At 28.2% G+C, this 21404-nt stretch overlaps 3 protein-coding genes across 5 annotated transcripts in view; 2 read left to right on the top strand and 1 right to left on the bottom strand.

Moving 5' to 3' along the window:
- Window positions 1-4698: 4698 nt before the first annotated feature.
- Window positions 4699-6441, top strand: Blos4 (biogenesis of lysosome-related organelles complex 1 subunit 4). Of its 2 annotated transcripts, XM_072891413.1 has the most exons (5): window positions 4699-4756; window positions 4968-5055; window positions 5135-5206; window positions 5274-5495; window positions 5679-6441. In XM_072891413.1, the coding sequence occupies exons 2-5, from the start codon at window positions 4972-4974 to the stop codon at window positions 5769-5771; spliced, it is 471 nt and encodes a 156-aa protein (XP_072747514.1). In that variant the 5' UTR covers window positions 4699-4756; window positions 4968-4971; the 3' UTR covers window positions 5772-6441. The 2 variants fall into 2 exon arrangements, with proteins under 2 accessions (XP_072747514.1, XP_072747513.1); XM_072891412.1 differs by having other exon boundaries at window positions 4702-5055.
- On the bottom strand, window positions 6228-14003 carry LOC140665363 (uncharacterized). 2 transcript variants are annotated; one of them, XM_072891395.1, is made up of 13 exons: window positions 13802-14003; window positions 13235-13412; window positions 12233-12383; window positions 11875-12143; window positions 11723-11810; window positions 11504-11600; window positions 11300-11429; window positions 10047-10121; window positions 9703-9784; window positions 9315-9573; window positions 8889-9059; window positions 7930-8115; window positions 6228-6412 (listed from the first exon to the last, which is right to left on the bottom strand). In XM_072891395.1, exons 2-13 carry the CDS (start codon window positions 13267-13269, stop codon window positions 6243-6245), a joined length of 1713 nt encoding a protein of 570 aa, XP_072747496.1. In that variant the 5' UTR covers window positions 13270-13412; window positions 13802-14003; the 3' UTR covers window positions 6228-6242. The 2 variants fall into 2 exon arrangements, with proteins under 2 accessions (XP_072747496.1, XP_072747497.1); XM_072891396.1 differs by lacking the exons at window positions 10047-10121; window positions 13802-14003 and having other exon boundaries at window positions 13235-13400.
- Window positions 14004-14250: 247 nt separating this feature from the next.
- Window positions 14251-21404, top strand: part of Trc (Serine/threonine-protein kinase tricornered) — a 130961-nt gene continuing 123807 nt past the window's right edge. The window contains exons 1-2 of the mRNA XM_072891389.1: window positions 14251-14601; window positions 20314-20444. Coding sequence (XP_072747490.1) covers window positions 14600-14601; window positions 20314-20444 — 133 coding nt within the window. The 5' untranslated portion in view covers window positions 14251-14599. The remainder of the gene's footprint in view (window positions 14602-20313; window positions 20445-21404) is intronic.

Raw genomic sequence — 21404 nt, forward strand, 5'->3', positions numbered from 1 at the left:
TAATATTATAATATATAAAATATTAATTAAGCTTGCAAATGTTATTACAATTATAAATTTATTTTTGTAACAAAATAAATTTATATGCATGATTTTAAATATTTCACAGTAATATCTTTTTAATAAAAATATAATTAAATAATAATTTTATTTATTTTTTATTAAATTAATTTTTTATTATTTTTTATATTAAATAAAAGAAGTTTTAATCTCTTTTAATTATTACAAAAAAAAAATAAATAGATTTTTTCTTATATCATATCCATTTTCTTATATCATAATGGAATATTTACCCTTTTTTGAACAAGTAATACATAATGCTTAATATTCAATATTTAATCAGCACGTATCTTTATAAAAATTTCTATATTGTGTAAATACATCATACATAATATTCCAGTAATTGATATGATAAAATGCGTACTCTTATAGATTTCTATTGCGTAAATAAACACCATAAACAAATGTACAGTTCAATGGTTAAAGTTAAAACACTTGTTTAAATCACGCTAAGCACTCAGGCGAAATGTAATTCAAGTAAACTATTTTGAATCAAGTATAATTTTCTTAATTAAACTTGAAAAAAGTACATTTATTTTCCTTTACTGAAAGTAAACCTTGCGAATTCGAAAATTCTGATTTTGATAAAACTTCGCGCACATACAGAGAGAAGAAAATTAGAAATTTTCAGTTGCTAAAAAACAATTCTAAGAGATAAAATCACTTTAGAAATAGAGCAGCTTTTCGCTTTTCTCGATATATCTCGAAAACTATTTGAGATAAAAAAATGTTCCATACAAAAGTTTTATAGTAAAAATATCTCTATTTAATCACATTAATAAAATTTTGAAAAAATAATTTTTTTCATAGATTGTTTAAATTTTTTCATTTCAATTCAATTAATTAATAATTTTATTTATATGGAAATATTAATTTTATCGTTTATTTAGTATTATGTTTTTATATTCTTATAAATAATTCATAATACTTACTTTCCTTGATGTTTTCCTTAATACTTATTTTGCTTATGTTGAATACTTATGTATGGAACATTTTTTTGTTTGTATTTTTCTTTATGAAAAGCTGCATCATTGCATCGAGTTTTCTTAATATAAAAAACTAGATTAAAATACTAGATTGCGCAGTATAATGTGATCTACGCAGTATAAGATCATCGACTATATTAACATCGTATATTACATATTTATTTTATGTACAATATTGACATTCGTGTATAATTTTAATTGCATAGTAGTTATGTTCTGCTGTATCATAAAAATATTTTGAAATTTCTTATATTCATAAGATAATAACTTTTATAATACTTTTATAAATATTATACGTAGTTTTAGTAATAAAGTAAAACCAGCAAGTTTAACGAGTTATTTAAGTGGAAAAAGTTAAGTTTCAAAAAAGTCTGAATCTTTAGTAAAACAAAACGTTAAATCTTAATCCTGCAAATCTTCTTAATATGTTAATCATTTTTTTCCAAATGTCAAATATTTCACAAACACTTGTAAATGATAGAGAAATTGAATTGCATAATATTAGAAAGGATATTATAAAAAATTCAATGAATGATCATATCATTTACTATGCAGACCGGTACTACATTAGAATTTGAAAATTATATTATTAGGACGCATCCGATGCAGAATTTATCGCAAATGACAAAATAGAAGAACTTAAAGAAAATGATGAATATGAGGAAAAAGATATTTGTTAATATTTGGAAAGAAGCAAAATTCTAAACAATGACTGTAAAAGAAGAACTTTGAATTCTGCAAAGTGGAAGTAATGTGTTTCATAAATTACGCTTCATCAAAAATACAAAGTTGCTTTAAAAAGTCTTTGTCGCAACTGTGTCAAATGTGTATCAAATATGTATTTTGCTAGGAATTCTCTCTGTAAAAAGGTAATAGTCATAGAGAAAAACTGTTTCATATTTCCGAATACGTTCTGGAAAAATTCAAAGATGCTAACGATAAAAATAGAATTATTCATGATTATTAAACCTACGACAATTAATTAAATAAATGATAAAATAAATATTTCATATAATAAAATTATTAATCAAATTAAAATGAAAAAACTTTAAGCATTTAATTGTGTAAATTAAATTAATGAGAAAACCTTGTAAAAATTTTGATTTTCATCAAACTATAATATATAACTATAATATATAATTAAATTGATGAGAAATCCTTGTAAAAATTTTGATTTTCATTATTTGATTATAACTATAAATAATTAAACCTATAATATATAATATATATATATATATATATATATATATATATATATATATATGTACATACATAGTTAAATAAATTTAGAAATTTTACAAACAACTACTTTAAAAGAGAGCGATTAAGAGCCAAACGTGAATGATTGTGCATAGGTTTCGCAGAAATTAAATTTTTTCTGCAAAACTAATTGGTGCATATTTTTGTACTTGGTGTGTTTACCAAAACTAATAAAAAATTTAGAAATGTTTAGTTACTGTTAAAAAATTATTACAATATTATTTAAAGAACTATAATTACATTCAAAATAAAAAAATATATCTTTATTTTACAATATTATAACGTAAATGATGTGATCATTCATTGAATTTTTTATAATATCCTTTATAGTATCATGCAATTCAATTTTTCTATATTTACAAGTGTTTGTGAAATATTTGTAATTTGGAAAAAACGGTTAACATATTAAGAACACTTGCAGAATTTACATTTAACATTTTACTTTACTAAAGATTCAGACATTTTTTTTTGAAAATTATAACTTTGACAATTTTTTATAACATTAAAACAGATGTTTTGTTACATGTATAATAGACGCAAAAAATAAATTTTGGAAAAAAGTACAATAATAAAAAAATTTCCAAATTTAAAATACATTTTTATAATAAGTGAGATAGATATAATTGTAACATTTTTTAAAAGTGAATAAAAGTGTTGTGTAGACAAATTTCTTCTTTGACTATAACTATAGATAATTAAAATGTATGTACAAATTAAAAATTTTAATATTATTTTAATTAAATTATTTATAATTTTTCCAAATTTTATTAATGTAGTTAGAGGTATTTTTTTCATAAAACTTTTGTACGAAAAGTTTACTCTATAGGGGAACGTGGTGTAGAACAACACCGCGGGGTACAATGGTGCAGAGTCGATCTCTTTTTACAGAGATGCTACCATGTCATAAAATATATTGCAATTATTGCTATTAGGTGTATCTTTCTGCGTGCTGTTATCAGTGGTCGCAATATTTTTAGTTGAAAGTTGTTATAAATTATTTAATGCACTTGCTGTGCTCTCCGCGACTGAGTTGTAATTCTTCGATATATTTACATAAAGTAAACAATGATAAAATTCTATTTTTTATTACCGTAAATACATTTATGTTTTAAAATGATCTTTTCTTATTAATTTCATACTGTGTCTATGTAAATATTGATTAATTATAATTTTTTGTATGATCAAAAGTAAATAAATACGTTTTGAGGCTTAATGAAATATTAGTCCACGAAATGTTGTACTTTTTATTTTTATACTAGAGAAAGAAAGAGAGTATACATAGATGCTGTCTTTCAAAATTAATACCAAAAATTATTACATTAAAGGATATTTTTCCATGTTTTAAAGAGAAAAATATTTATTATAACAAGAGAATTGTTTTTATTTATTAATTTATAGTTATCATTTAAAAATACAAATCTATATTCTTATGTTCTATATATCATATTATAATATACAACTTTTAAGAAGTTTTAGACATTAATGTTAATGAAATAAACAAATTTTGGAGGTAGTCCATTATACCCCGCATGAAAAGCATATCACGAAAATCTAGGCTTTTACTAAATCAATAATCTCGTCTATTTAAACTATTATTTTATAATAAACTTGTGTTTTTCTTATAATGGATATTCCAAAGAATATTTTTAGTAAAAAAAAGATCGATTTATTTTTTTTTAATATGTTGAAAACTTGCTCAATGCTGACGTTAGCCATTCTATCCCAAGTTTCCCTATATAAGGGTGGTTTCATCTCTTAAAATCGTTTTTTAGTCACAACTGAAAATTCTTAAATTCATATATTTACTTCCTTTCATTAAAATCAGAATTTTCGCGAAATTGCCCAGGAAAAAAAAGTCCATATAAAATTAACCACATATGGATTTTGTCAATATCTGAGCATATCTTGCGAAATATAGTTATATATAATAATATAATATTTAAATAAAATCATATATAATATTATATAATTTTATTTAATTATCATATAATATCATATATGACTATACTTAGTAAGACATGATCAGATATTGACAAAATCCATATATGGCCAACTTTTTTTCCCGGGATTATTTAATAGTACATATATTTTTAGTATACTGAAATCATTTTTTGTTACTAATTTGTATACCTTAATTAATATTGATTTTAATTGCTAAGCTGACTTTTTTTTAACTTTTTATACATGTAGATATATATAATATGTACATATATACAATATGTATAAATAAATTATTATAAATTAAATTATTATAAATTGTTAAATTATTATTAATTAAAATAATATTAACATTTTTAATTTGTACATACATTTTAATTATTTAACTCCAAGGCATTGTAAACTTCTCGCATATGTACTAAATTTAAAATTTCGCGCGCATGAAGCTTGGTAACGACTCACACGGTGTCAGTTTGACGTTTGAGACTGTGATGACAGAAAAGAAAAAATATGTACGAATTTTTAGATTAATGAATTGTCTCTGATTACAATTCAATATTTCACTTATTTCGAATAATATACGAAAATTATCGGGATATATTCAATGTTTTTCAATATAATAGCGTTTTATATATATATACGTTCTAAGCTTACATATTTTTAACCTATAATAATAATATACATATTTTTTCTGATGTGCATTTAATTACGTATTATTACTAGCAAAATGTCATCTTCCCATACGACACAATTGACTGAGCAATTAGTTAAAGATTATGCAAATTATGCCAAAGTGGATTGGGACAATCAGGCGAGTGTACCATTTGTTTCCTATTGTTTAAATAATTTTTTTTTATTGATCAATTTTAATTAAATAGCACATATTGCAGATGAAAAATTTCCGTGACATCATTGAAGATACATTAATACGATTGGAGGAGTTTCAATCAATTGTTACAATGGTAAACAAAAGTCTAGATATATAAGGTAACTTGATTCTAATCCATATTTTAAACATTCTTCTGTAAGGTGGAGAATGGCAGTACAGAATGCATACAGCAGCGTCTTCCAAAATTACAATACATGAAGGATAATATGATGAGTCTTTGTAAAAGAATAGATGCATTGGAACATGTTGTTGCAATGGCCAATATGAATTTAAGTTCGTTAGAAGCTGCTGTAGACAAAGCGGAAGCTGAATTAGGTGTATCAGATAGACTATTTGGGATATTAAACCCTTTATCATTTTTTGTAAGTATATAATTTAGAGAATATTTCTTTTTGTGTATTTTAAAATATTAAATAATTAAGTTATATATTATTTTACACACATAAAACTTATATTTGTCTCACATATTAAAATTATGTTTCTTGATATATGAATAATCCTTGAAATAAAAAAATTTTAATTTAATTAGTTTTTTCACGTTTCAGAAAAAAACTCAAGAACCTGTAGTGTCAAGTACAGTGCCAATGTATAAATCGCCAGTAATTTACAAGTCTGATGACTATTTTCGAAGAGAATAAACTACATATATATATGAAAAAAGGCTTTAAACAGAGTATAGTTGCTAATTCAGATTAAATTCAGAAAATAAATTTAAGTAAATCAATAATTCTAGTAATCAGTAAATGTAGATACAACTGCGAAACAGTTATTTGTATATTAGATAAATTTGGATGATTGATTGATTGATGAATTTTTATTTTTGTGTTGTGCATTATATAGCTATCTATTTTTCATCAGTGCAATGATCATACAATGATTATACAATGACAATATTTCTATATTCCTAGATTGCAGTAAGTTTATAGAAAGATTATTTAAGTTCTTGTTTTCCAAATTTTCCTTCCAAAAAAACGCATTCGTAATTTTGTTATGCTTATGTAAAGTGTAAAATATTACATATAATTTTCATAAATAAGAATGCATTTGTTTTTGTTGATAATGTTATATATTGTTATTCTTATATAAAGCTATATTGTATGTAAAATATTTTAACATGCTGCGGAAGTGCAAGTTTTTAATTGAGCTTTCTTTTCTCCTAACGAACAACTTCCACTTATGCAGTGCCTCCATCTCATAATTTTTCCTATCCCACAAGTAACGCTGCATGTGGACCAATTGCCCCATTGATCCCATATTTTCGGTTCTCTATAGTTTTTTCCTGTCGACATAATTTTGCATACTAATTATAGTTTTATTCATACAATATATATAGATCAAATCTAATAAAAATTTAATAACTAAATTAAGATTAACAAAATATCTTTATATACAGATAGAAGTTATAAATAAAAAAAAATTATATGTAATTTTTTTTGTGTATGAAATGCTATCAGAAAAAATTAACATTATATTTTTATAAAAGATTTTGCAGGTTTTTTTAAGGAAAAGAAGATATTGCAACCACGAGCATTCTATGGAAGTTTCCACTATCGTTCATGCATGGCGATAACTTTCACTCGTTTGTTCTCCAATGGGGCTAGGTTAAAAATTAAAAGAAAACATTTCAACCAAACGCTTCCTATAGAAACTTACATTCACCGCTCAAACTTTATGGTTATTATATGAAACTTCCTTTCACCTTATCCTCCAATATGGGTCAAATTAAATTTGATCAGCTAGAGAGATATGCTCGAAAAAACAGTTTTTTTAGATAAAAATAAATAGATGAAGAAAAAAAAGAAAATTATATTATATTATATACAAGTCACGATAAAAAAACTTTTGCTATTATAATATCGGCAAGAATTTCCATCCGTAAAAATTGCAAAAGGGAAAAACATTCCCCAGTCAAGCAGACCACAGAAATTTCCAACCGGACCAAATGTTTATATGCATTTCGATGATCGGTATTGCGAGAAGGTAAATCTCGAACCGGTCTTGGAGAAAGCCGAGTGTATACGGCTTGCGGTTCTTTGACTTCATGCTCACAGTCTTATTTATTTATTTACTATCTTTCATGCAACACGCATGTTCCACGCAACATATATAGCTGCGTCAATATATAGTTGCGTGCAACATATAGTTTTAATCGAAAGTAAATGAAGTAAATTACAATCTCTGGCATATTAGATAATCACGCTATTCCGCTATTAAATTTATTTATATTTATTTATAACTATTTGTATATTATAAAATACAGGATTTTATTGTAACTATATGTTACTAATTTTAGTTTGTAACCCTGATTACATTTTTTCTTAGTAATTATAATATATTTCCAGTGAGAAATGATAGATCGAACAAATGTGTCTATTAGACAACGTTTATAAACACATTTAATACCTGTTTTTTCAACCTATCATATTTTTCTGAAATTATTCATAATTACGTGAAAAAAATACCATTTAAGATCAATTATAGTAACATTACGATAAAATTCTATATTTATAACATACAGTTAAAAAGAGAACTCTAAATCTGTCTATTACAGAGAAATATACATATCCTATTATACAGATATTATAAAATTATATATATAACATTTTTGTACTGATAAATATATATAAAAAAAATAACAATTATTTACTCCGATATAAAACCATTTTGTACGGTCCATGTATAAAATTTTTCTTATTTTTAATTATATATATATATATATATATATATATATATATATATTTATTAATTATATTTTTTTCTTGACATACAATTTTATGTGCAATTGAAATCGTTTACCTGCACGTTTTATTTGTTTCCGAATGTTGTCATTCTCGTCGTTGGTATTGCGATCTATATTATAATTTTTACGTCGGAGTCTATTCAGTTTTACATCCAGTTTATTTTTGATATCACCTTCTAATAAAGGAGTAGGATTAATATTCGATGATATTTTGTCAATTTCCAAAGTGGCTTCCTCGAATGCTAAAATTGAAAGATTATTTTATTATAAAAGAGTGACAGTGAAATATATATATACGTCTTTGATATATAAATATTTCTCTACAATTACCCATAAAAAATAAGAATGTAATGAAAAAAGCTGAAATTAGCTGAATTCTATTCATATTAATATAACTGTTGTTTATTATCAATTTTATTAAGCATACAATTATCACATCAAAGTTTGCCCCATATCATTTTATTTAATCCGTATTACATAATAATCTGAAGTTTTCGACGAAAAGGCTCGAAAGAGAGAAAGAGAGAGAGAGAGAGAGAGAGAGAGAGAGAGAGAAAGAAAGAAAGAAAGCTGTTATATATGCTGTTGTTATAAAATAACTATATATATATATTTTATTAATAGACAAATTATGCTCTTTCTCTCTCTCTCTCTCTCTCTCCCACTCTCTTGCTTCCCTTTTCCTCATTATTATTAATCTATTTAAATATATAATTATATAAATATATTCAATTTTTTATTACATTTAAATATAATAACAGTATATTTAAATTTCTCATCTGTGTGAATATACATCAAATACATTAAATATATGTACGTTTTTCGATGTTGCTTTGCAAATAAGTATTTTAATTTTCATTGGCAATAAATGCAATCTAATTTTTAAAAATCTTACAATATGAGAATATTTTATCTGTACACAACATTTTTAAGACCATTAATGTTTTTATACAACAAATATATGTTATGAAAATTATTCACTTTTACACAGATCAAGGTTTTATCCCAAACCAACCGAGAAAGCTTTTGGTACCGCAATCCTCGAGGCGACAACTTCTCAATTGTGCCTTCTTAAGACCTTTGATGCAATCTTTAGATAAACAATGACGCCAACGAACTTGTTGCCCTTGTCCGCAAGTTACGCTGCACGCGCTCCAATTACTCCAATTGTCCCATGCTTCCGAATCTGCAATACGAAAAAAGTAAAAGAAAATAGAATATGTCATCTTCAGCATTGCCTTACTTTAATTTTATACAAACTCTGCAAGGAAAATGATGAATTAAAATATAAATTGATTAATATTTATTTTACAAAGTTTCAAAAAATGAACATATATACACATAATTTCGCAAAAATAAATTTCTTCTCGCTCATTTTAATTCGCCATTTTTTTGCAGACTGTATTATTATAGTTTAAATCGATGTGTCCTTTTATTTCACCTGCATCTTTGTCGGACGCTTCAATGTCTCTTGCAAGAATATCGTGTTTTCTCCCATTTAATTGCCATCTTGATCCCGCGATAATTTCTCGTTGTATCTCGTTAGATTTACGATATCTTGTCGGACTTGTACAAAAATTTTGCTTGTAACTGAGCAACTTTCGCTGATGCATTCTACTAGTATTCTTATGAAAGCGCAGATGCGAGTCTCTTATTGTATTTTTGCAATAATATTGTTGAATTAACTTTTGAATTTTTATCTAAGAAATGAAATATTATTATGTAGCATGAAAAATATATTTTGTGATGTAAAATGTAAATAGCAACCGAAATATCTGTCTTAAAATTAAAATATACGCGCGTAAATTTGCACTTCCTATTTCGCGAACCTGTTTAAAGTTATTTGTCGTAAATCGGATGGGACGATGGCACAATTGCGAATAAATGTCAAAATAATAACTTCTGTCATTGCTGAAATACATCAAACTATTGAATAAATTATATTGACAAGTATTCTACGCTGAGAATATTTATTCCTCTTTTATGACGTGACCAAGGAATTGATTTCTTGCGGTATGCAAAACGACGAGATGTTCGTGCCTTGCAATCATCCATGAAAGAATGAAGAAATTTACAATTTTATTACAATAAACGTTTTGCGCGCACACACACACATATAGCATAATATATACGAATTAATAGCTTTTTAATGACGTATAACCTCGCATTTTACCTTTGAGATTCATTATTCATATCAGTAATTGATAAAATTACGTCTTTTTTCGAAAATACTTCATAAATCACGCATCTAAAATAAATATTATACAGTAATATTAATGTAAATAATACTTGCATATCATATTTTGGATTCTCGCACAATTACGGACATATATAAGAATCGATAACAAAATTTTGCCTAAGTTCACAAAATGAAATCTTGATATTTGATATGCCTACACCTTTTACAATCAGACAAAAATTAGAGCAGTTAAATAAATATTTTTGCAAATATGAAAAAGATAAATTATTATAAATACAAACATTTAAATCTATTTTTACACAACACTATTCTTTTTTTACTTCAAAAAGCTTTTAGATTGTTCAAGATTCATCACTGTGTTATAATTTAATCACTATTTTTGCAAAATAATAAACCTATATATAATACACTAATTTTTTTTTAATACACAATTGCCATTGTTTCTGAAATTTTAAGAAAATATTTTGATAATTAAATCATGATAATTAAATCTAAATATTTAAATTAACAAAATTTACATAAAACAGCATATTAACAATTTTATGATAGAAAATAAACACAATGGCAACAAAAGTATAAAATATTATATCAATTTTTCCTGAAAAGTATTAATAAAATAAAAATATTATAAAATTAAATTATAAAAATTATAAATTGCAAGTAATTCGCATACGTTTACAAGCAATTCATTTATTATATAAATAAAAATGTAAATAAATATTATCAGAATGTCATCATGCACAAATATATTTTTAAAATATATAAATATCTTAAAATATAAATCTGTATATTATAATAGATGATTAAAAATATGTATGCAGTTTCTCATGCATATTGAAATCTTGTTATTATCTGTTTTATATGTACTCTAGTAATTCATAACTGTGTTTTCAATTTATAATCATATATCAAAAAATTTGTTAATAGTATAAAAATATATGTAATTACAATTGATTTATATTCTAATTTAAAGATGTAAAGCATAAATTAGTTATCAGTAAAATATATATATAAAATATTAATAAATTTAACATACTAGTCGAGAATACAAAAAGTATGTTTTGAATATAAAACAAGTAATAGTTTTGCAAGATGTGCAAAAAATCCGATTTTAATTGTTCATGAATTATATAATTTGTATATGTTACAAATTTTAATATTGATAGGTATCTATCAATATTATATAACAAGTGTTGTATTAATAATCATAAATATAAATTAATTACAGCCTAAAGAAAGCTTTGTGCGCCCGGCCATTTGGTATTTGACCTTGCAGCCTTAATCTGCGAACAGCTTCTCTCAGATGTTTTGGTTGTAACGGACCAGTTTCATTCTGAGCCTCCATAACATCCAAAGCTGTATTTAGAAAAATAATTTAGTATCAAATTCTTAATAATCAAATGATATATCTTATACAATAAAGTTCATACCTTCTTCAACAATTTCACCAACAAATACTTTGGCAATTCCTGACATGGCTATGACAACATTCTGAGATACTGAACAGCCTGTTATCGTTTGCATAATCTGAAAAAAGATATTTTGTATCAAAAAAAAAATATAAATAATAATATAATAATATAAATTTTTTTAAAAACGGAGAATAGTTACTTTTTACAAATAATAGTTAAAAACTACAAGTGTAATACCCTTTTTATAGCTGCTTTTGGAAATGCTGATCGTCTATACATCTCATATCTATCCAACTGATCTTCAGTAAAATTGGATACTAACACCCTATAAAAATGAAACTATGATTATTAATATATTCTCAAGATAAAAAAATATATCATATACATACTGCATTTTCTCTCGTTCCTCTTCTTCTAACTCTTTTTTGCTTTTCTCTTTACTTTCTCTTCTTTCTTTTGTACTGACTGGATTTACACGAGGTAACATGATATCATTACCAAATATATCTTCCACAATTTGTTCTTCTTCCTTTATATCAAGTTTTGATTCTTCAAATTCTATCTGTTCTGTTACAATTGGGCATATAGAATTTGATCCTGTATTTTCATTCTCTTCTGTATCTGATTGCGACTGAGAACTCATCGCATCAGATTCTGTCTGTAATATATGAGAGTAATCTATTAAAAATACATTAAAAAAATATATACAAATTCTACAAAAATAATTTTTTTTAATAATATTTATACTTTGATTTGTGCATTATCAACATCCATAGCTTCAATATCTTTAGATCCTGAATTTTGTGAAGGACTATTTTTATCATCTTTGTCCTCAATGTCATTATGCTCGCTTTCATCTCCAGACTCTTCCTTCCCAAAGATATTATCCATTACTTTTCTGGTATGAACAAATATATATATTAGGAATAGTAGCATATGTATTTTCAAATACACACATTTATACATTTATACATATTAAAAACAAATTGTCAAATGGCATTTCATAATTAATACCATTATACAGTGTTTTAATATATTTCTCTATTTAAAATCTTATACTTAATATTCTTTATTATAAAATGTATATTTTGCAATTTAATATTTATAGATTACAGTAATCAAAAGTATATAAATGTTTTACAAATTATTTAGAAAGAATCGGAAGCAAAATCAATTACTCCATACCGTTTTAGGTTAGTACAATTTAATATTTACAGTAAACGTAATAAAAATATGAGATTTTAATGCAGCATACACTAATTTACTATTTACTAAGGTAATAAAATGATCTTTCTGTCACTAATATTAATTATGATTCGATATATTTTTTAGCGGGAAACAATATATCAATCATATAATAACAAATACGGACACCACGCACCAGACACACGGCCAGCGACTATATAGAATATAGATTGTTGTTTCGATTGTTCAATTTGCTTTCTATACTTTTTATACTTAGTGTTGTTTGATTGACCAATCAGGACAAAGATTTATTTATTCTGACAAATGTAGCGAAATTCATCCTTCAAAAATCACACTCTTCGATAATTTTCAAACTACAACCAATCACAGCCCATGTCATAACGATCGAAAGTTTATGTATTCAAACCGTTCTATATTTAACGCAATTATTAGTATATCTCGTCGGTGTTATAGCGTCTAAAGAATCTCCCGCGCAAAAAGTTTCATAAAGTAGTTCATAAAGTGACGAATATATTTGTCGCAACATTATTAAATATAGCATACGTATGTATATATGTGGGTGCGTGCGCGATTTCCATATATACTTTGTCGCGTTTATTCTGTTAGATTTTCTTGCCGAAGAATACATCAATTGGTGCACACAATTCAGGTAATATATATCTTCATTCTAACAATTAGCAGGTAGCAATTATTTTTTGCAGTCTCATCACTGAAAAATAAACTGAAAGAATTGCAGTAATATTATATATTTTGGGGACTTTCCAGCAAGACAAATTAATTACAGTTAATTACATTATATTTGTGTCTTGGTGAAAAGCTCCCATTATATAGCAATACACATATATTAATATATTGTGGTATTAATTTTATTATTAATTTTTATATATGTACATTAGCTTAATAAATGGCGTGAAAAATGAAAATATACATTTTCCTATCTACATATATATATTTGGAAACGATAATATATTTTTATCTATTTTGACGTCGTCTCAAGCAAGCAATTAAATAATATTTCACGATTATTCCAATTAATATGTAGTTATGTATATGTATCAGATTATGATTCTAATAAAACTATAAGCCGAGCTCTAACATCCAAATATATACTCGTTATATCATGACGTTATCGACTATCAACCATGTTGAATTCTTTCATATGTCTCCCGGTTAGAACCCGCTGGATAATCGTGAAACTTTCTCCAACCACGCGGATCTCTCGTAATACTTGATCGATGACAGAACATGGCCGGTCTCGGTCGTTAGTTACGAGAGCGGCCGCGCGGTGGCGCCGGCAGCCGCGGCGAGACAGGCAGGCGACAGTGTCGCGCGACGCTGAGTATTTGTCAATATTCCGCTCGGGATTTTCGGCGTTCTGCGTGTCGAGCGCGCGTGCACGCGCCGTTACACGTAAACGTAGCCCATATCCGCGCGCTCCGCGTTTCACGGGGAAGAAGTTGCGCGAACGGTTTTCACGTTTCGCGTCTGCTGTCGAACGTGCGCTTCCCGGCGGGTGGGCCGTTTCTCGCGCTTTGCCAACGGGTTGCCGTCGAACGAAACGAACGAACGAACGAACGAACGAACGAACGCACGCAACGGCGGACGTTGCGAACCTGGCCGAGCCTGAACGAGTTCGGGAGTGCGCGTATAGTAGTGTAAAGTAGTAGTAGTAGTAGTAAGATACCTGTGTGCGACCGTTCACGCGAGTGACGATATCCCCGCCGACACGGGGGGATAGGGGGGCGGATCACGATACAGTGACGTACCTCGCGGGTAATACGCGCGGAGCAGCAACCGGGAGCGGCGGCGACGGCGACGGCGACGACGACGACGACGATCGTGATACCTACATATCCAGCCACGGAGCGTCCTCCTGCCCACGAATGTGGTCTGCGATCGGGTATTAAAATGTAAGTGCATTTGCTTTTGTGGTATGTATATATATATATACCAACGAGTCACTCGCACTATCTCTTTCTTTCGCTCGGCAACACAGACGAGTTATGGCGAGTGACGGCTCTACGAGGGTAAGGGTTCCGTCGACGGTTACCGTCGCGCGGTTAGGCCGTGGCCTCGTCGACGGTATTGTTATAAACACAAACCGGTTCGCTGTGCATGCAGGTTCTCTACATACACATGTATATATGCGCTTGTGAATGTATATATATAAGGTGTCCCAGAAATTTTCTTACGAGTGATTAGGTGGCTCTCGTGAAAATTTAAAAACGAATATTCGTCGTCTCAGAGTGAAAATTTACCAATTTTTTTCAAATTTTAATCGTCGAGATTTTCACGTTACGTCAAATCTCAAACGAAAACTCTCGCGAGAGTAAATTATAGGGAAGTGAATTGAATGATGGGTAATGTTCTTTTTCTTTTTTTATCATTATTGTTAATTATCCGATAGGTCCAAGAAAAACTGTCTCCATCGATTCACGGACACCCCGTATACGACGTCGCCTACGCTCGCGCGTGCATGCGCGTCAGTGTAAGTGCGCGCGCCGTTGCTCCATTCGTGTACTCGGCACACATGTGTGTTCTATCTCTCTCTCTCTCTCTCTCTCTCTCTTTCTTTCTTTCTTTCTTTCTGTCTTTCTTTTTCCTTCTCTTGTTCTGTCTTTCTCTTTCTCTAGAGCCGCATTTAAGGGGATATACGTGACAGGTACATGCGCGCGTGGAACCGGTCGGCCGACACTTTGGATGCCACTTTTTGCAAAAGGGCCGATCTATTCCATCCTCCTGTCCCCTTCCTCTCCATCTGCGCCATTTCTATCCTCTTCCTTTTGTACCCTTCACTTTCCTGTCTGCGGTTTCTTCTTGTCTAATCGCGATTCGCTTTCGCGAAGCGTGCAACTGGAGTAAGATGTGAGAAATAAGAAAGAGTTAAGTTACAAAATTATACAGGAGGGATCAATTGAGAAAAGCCGACCTAAAAAATAAACCGGATGAACGAGGGTACAAAGAGAGACTAGTATTGCGAGGAAACACGTTATTCGTTGTCATTGTTTAAAAATAAATATTTGACTTGAATATAAAGAGTATATTGCCGATATATATAACATATAAAATATGTATATTAAATATAATACTTATCATATGTCATTTTTATTCGTCTGTTAATTGAATCGATTAAATTGAATTTTAATTTTTAACTATCTTGCAATTATACTGAAAATTTAAGCATAAGAAGTTAGCATGAGAAATTAATATCATTTATTATTATTGAATTATTAAATTTTATGTAAAAGAATTTGATCTGCATTTCTTTATTTACTACAATTCAATATCTGAATTTTTTAAAAATATATTTATATGAAACTTTTTTTTTTAAAAAGATTGATAAAGTAATCAGACATGATTACCTAGTTTGACATAATTTTCCTAATCACAAATATTTATAATTTTAGTTATGTTTATAAACTATAATATTAATACTAGGATACATAATTTCTTAACATTTATTTGACGTTTATCTAATTTAATTTCTAAATATGTAATTTATAATATATAATATTCTTTATCAATCAAAAAACTTCAAGTATAGCATAAATGTATTAAATTTGTATTCAATCCAATTCCAATAATCAATTTGAATTTAAACGCAAGAAATGGACGAAAATTAAGCACGATCCACGAAAGCGCAACTATAAACAATAACGTTGACCAAGATAATTTTCTCGTCGATTCTTGGTCCTTATCGTCGGACCACCCTGGACGCGTATATATCTCGAACGTTGCATCTACCTGTCGACGTATAAGGCGCGTGCTGTCTGGAAGGGTACAAAACTGAAGGTGGACGGTCGTTGGCCGGGAGAGAAACGACCCGAGTCTCGACGTGTGGGAGAGAGCGAGATGAGGAAAGAGAGAAAGAAGGAGCGAGAGAGAAAGAACGAGAAAGAGAGAAAGAGCTGTTTTATGCAGTTACGCTCTGCCAATTCTCTCTTCGTGAGCGTTTTCAGAGAGGTGGCGGGATTTTACGTTAGCCTACGATGCATTGTTCAATTTGTACTTTAAGATTATGAGCGTGCGATTTATAGAACTATAATTAATATAATATATAATTTTGTATCTCTTTCTCTCTGTCTCTTGTTCGTATAATATAACGTGGCAAATAAATATTTATGATAACGCGAGTAAAAGAAGATCGGTAAATCAATTCATGTAATTGTTGCATATAACGTTACTATACGTTATTACGCAAGTACACGTGCACATTACGTTACTGTATTATTGTAGGTGCGATAAGAAAATTACACGCAGTGCTCGGGGTTAGTTTGACCTCTGAAATTCTTCCTTTATAGTTAAACTACGTTCTCTAGATACGTAAAATGCCTGTGCTAACACTACGGACAAACTGTTTGATTTCATCAAACTGTAATGTCATTTAATATGAGTCGCTTAAGCACAAGTTGTCCTCGAATCTCGAATACCTAGGAAATGTTAGTTTGGAGTATGCGCGTTTTAGTAAAGTTATTAGTTTATTAATTTTACCTTTGTCTTGATTTATAAGAAAAGTAATAAATTTTATTGGATTATTACATTTATTTCTTTCTTATATAATATTTATATATATTTACTACATTTTTATTATTAAATAATATTTAGAAAAAGATTATTTATTATTATTTTTTAATTAATTTAATAGGAAAGTTATGTATAATGAGATATAGATATATAATAGATGATAAAGTAGCTTTATTTTCATTAATTTATAACATAGCTTTATATGATACTTTAAAGTCTAAAAATAATTATATATATATAATAAAATATTAATAAATATTTATTTGCGGTATTATAAAACTTGCAATAAAACAGACAACAAATTAAAATTAAAATTACAATTATTTTAAAATTCAATTATTTTGAAATTATACATATATAACTCATACTTGTGTGTATGCGCAAATTTAGCCTCGAAAAAAATTTAGATTAATTCAAAATAGTTTATAATGTTATTAGCAAAAAATCATACACATCATTAGTCAGTATTGTTAGCGAAATAATTACGATTCGCGGTTAGTGCTTACTTTCGATTTCGATTCATGTCGTGTAGCTTGTTTAGACTTGCCACGATGCGTTGCCCCTCGTCTGCTTCTATCGATCGTAAGTCTGATCATCAGTGCATAAATTGTATAAGAAATGCTTCATCTTTGTTGTGAATAATAAAATAGAAAATAAGAGAATTGATGAAAATTTCATTAATATTCGATATTTAATTATACATATCATTATTTCCTTATTTCTAATTTGCAATCATATCTATGTGATATAATTATTTTTTTATCATTCAGAAATATCAATTATAATAAAAATATTTTTTTTAATTTCAGGATCGATAATTTTTCCATGAAAAAAACTACTTGAGATTATGATTTAATAATTTTTCAAAATTATATTAATATTAAGTTAAATTCAGGAATTTTTTTATATACATGTCTTTACAACGAAAAGAATTAAACTACTACTTAAAATGCTATTCGACTGATGCATATAAAACGAATATATACACATGAATATATTCTTTTGTGCAGCTATTAGCTATATTTAACTTTCGCTTACTAAGTAACAAGGTCACAATATGAATCATCGGATATCGTTGATTTCTCGGAAACGAGTTGGGGAAATTTTATGATACGATAACTTAATCTCTAAAGAAAAGGATTTTTTTTTATCTTTGCAAAAAAAATTTAGTTCTAAATAAAGTCAAACAATTCATTTAGAGAATTTTATTTTTTTCATAAAATGTATATGTATATTAAGCCCTTTCGAGTCTAACATTTATTATATAATAGATATCAATTTTACTACAATTTATAATGTACATTGAAAAGAAGAAAAGATAATATAATATTGTATATTCTATTTATACATTATTGAATATTTTTCTCATATGCATTATTATAAAGATCACCTTGTATCATGGATATGCTTTCAATGATATATTCATAGATATATTCTTACAAAACTTTAACAAAAACTTTATAAAATTGAATATCGAATTATATTAAAAATATTTCTAATTAAATCTTTTTGCTTAAAAATAATTAAAAAAATTAAAAATAAAATAAAATACAAATACAATACAAAAGTAAAATATTTTAATAATATTTTTTATATTTTTATAAAAATAATTATGTAGAATCTTTTTAAAGTCTTTTTTACGAAGCTGTTTTAGAGATATCTTATACTTTTTGATTATCTATGATTTATTTGATTTTATTTCGTGAATAAAAATTCGAATATATCGCGACAAAAATACGCTCTGTTCTCGTTGCATCACCGATTAATCGATACGTAACTGGTGCCAGTCCGAAAAGTCAATGTGCGTCACACACAGTCTTCGGTGTGCAGTTTGTATCCGTGTGCGTTGTCCGAGCAAGGCAGCAATTGGCGTCGGAGGTCAACATACCGTTATAGCTGCGCATCGTCGTCTCTATTTCGCGGATCGGACCGTGCTCGGATGACGACGTCGCGCCGCCGCTGCAATACGTATGACGCAGTGCGTGTGCGCTACATTGCATTGCACCGGTCCGCGTGCGTAATTACACGAAAGTGTAATTATCGCGACAATAAACCCATACATGTACAAGTGCTCTGTCCAGAAACAATCGGACAACATGAAAGTCAAAGAGAAAAAAATTTATATATGTATAAAAGCGAGGGAGAAGGACAGAGAGAGATGAAGAGAGAAAGGGGAGATTGACGGAAATCGTAATTCAATGAAATGCTTCTCTGACCGCTGCAGTTACATCGGGTTACGCGTACAAGGAGATGCACAATGATCCTCGACTGGACATGAAATGTCCGTGATATTCGATTTCCATTTCGAACTGTTACTATTTTGTGACAAACCTTCTTCTTACCTCTTTCTTTTATCTTTTCAAATTGTTTTGATGTGCTTTGTGCTCTATTAGCACATTGCATTTTTATACAAATTTTAGTACATATTTTTGGGTTTGTTTCATTTTTGAAAATATTTGAGAGTCATTGATAGTTTTATATCTTTTAATTTTTATAGAAATATTAAATCATAAATCATGTTTTGTGTCTTAATTTGATACAGTTATCCACATTATTAAAAAATTAGTAGAATTAGATGAAAATTCAGAAATATCTTATGTTTAGCTTTTTTTTACGAGTACAAAGCGGACGAGATTAACACGGTGAATTTCCTGCAAATGACAACGAAAGCATCGGTGGGTTATACACAAGTAAAAGTAAAGTAAGAGTAAAGTTGAGTCAACGCGTGTCGAATTGTAATACCTATTAAAATCGATGTGAATTATAATTTGATGTGCTATCTAAGAAAAAAATGCTGTAAAATAAATTAAATGATTTTTACATCTTACATGTAAAGAATAATGAAGAAACATTCTATCGATGTTATTTATTTTATTAAAAATAATTTACGTTTAAAGAATTGTTTTGATATATTAATATTGTTATTTTAATGTTACATGTTTATCTAAAAAATATTTTAGACTGTCGAAATAAAATTGTGCGAAGAGAGAAGCATATTTCTCTACGTCAATATAAAGTATTCAGTGTTTTTATTTCGTTCAAAAAATTATGCAAATGTGTGTAAAATTCGTGTTATAAATTTCATAATTGATACGCAGGTGCGAAGAGGCGACGGAAGTGGAGACGCATCATCAGCAAACGGCAGCTACGACGATGGGCGTCGCTGAGGACGAGACACCGTCTTCCCTGACTTCGTCGCATCCGAATACCAACAATCCCAATCAAGAAGGTGAGTCTGCACACTTTATCGTTTAATCAAGAATCGCGCAGAGTGACAGCGCTTATCGCTTCTGATATATCACGTAAATACTTTTAAAAATTTTCCACACACATGCAAGTACCTCGTAGATATCGTACGTTGTATCTCCCAGATTTTCCCCAACGGATTTTAGATCGTACTTGAGCACGATGCGACAAAGAACAAAAATCGTAATGTCGGGATTGGCCGATTTGCGCCAGCGTGCACTCAAGTGCAGCGCTCTCGCGTTGCATGAGAATAAGCGCAAAGAATGAAAGTCACGTTGCTGCTCTGCAGCTGTTCTCGAGTGTGTGTTTTGTCGCTTTTATCCCGTCGCTTTATGTGTTTTGACCCTTATCCCGTCAATTTTTTTGATGCAGAGCATTGCCCACATTTTATCCTATGCGATATTACTTTATTTGTGCAACGCAAAGATACTTCTGAGTTCTCATCTAAAAAAATTTAATCGTAATAAATATATATTTTGTACTTTAAATAAAAACTATAGGTTTGAAAAGTAAATATTTTATCAGTAACTTAAAATTTTAATAGTATTTAAAAACTCTCTTTTTTTTTATCCTATATAACCTTTTTGATAATGTATATATTCTGTGATATTGTATGCATAAAACTATACATTTTACGTTAATTGATAAACATATTCTGTGTTAACATTCAATTTAAATATTTAATTTGACAAGTTAACGGCTTAGTTTTATGCAAAATTTGTAACTAGAATAGAAATAGTATACTCGTATTGCATCGCATCTAATTAATTGGATTGTATAAAAAAAATTTAATGGCATAGTTTGAAGTAAATGAATTTAATTTTATAAACAAAAGAAATTATTGCGCTTTTCGTCATTAAAATTTATGGTAGATTTTCGTTTATGATTAAGCTTATGATTTTCGCATCTGACTTTGTTTCTACATGAAACTATACAAAAAGAA

The sequence above is a fragment of the Anoplolepis gracilipes genome, chromosome 4 (assembly GCF_047496725.1).
Source record: "Anoplolepis gracilipes chromosome 4, ASM4749672v1, whole genome shotgun sequence".
Taxonomy (NCBI): Eukaryota; Metazoa; Arthropoda; class Insecta; order Hymenoptera; family Formicidae; genus Anoplolepis; species Anoplolepis gracilipes.

What these genes read in the sequence shown, in the direction of transcription:
- Blos4 (XM_072891413.1), top strand. Translation starts at nt 4,972, where the DNA reads ATGTCATCTTCCCATACGACACAATTGACTGAGCAATTAGTTAAAGAT. An exon ending in AAGTGGATTGGGACAATCAG is followed by an intron (nt 5,056 to 5,134) that starts GCGAGTGTACCA and finishes CACATATTGCAG; the next exon opens with ATGAAAAATTTCCGTGACAT. An exon ending in TAAACCCTTTATCATTTTTT is followed by an intron (nt 5,496 to 5,678) that starts GTAAGTATATAA and finishes TTCACGTTTCAG; the next exon opens with AAAAAAACTCAAGAACCTGT.
- LOC140665363 (XM_072891395.1), bottom strand. Translation starts at nt 13,269, where the DNA reads ATGGAAATCGCGCACGCACCCACATATATACATAC. An exon ending in GCACCCACATATATACATAC is followed by an intron (nt 12,384 to 13,234) that starts GTATGCTATATT and finishes TGTTCATACCAG; the next exon opens with AAAAGTAATGGATAATATCT. An exon ending in TTGATAATGCACAAATCAAA is followed by an intron (nt 12,144 to 12,232) that starts GTATAAATATTA and finishes CATATATTACAG; the next exon opens with ACAGAATCTGATGCGATGAG.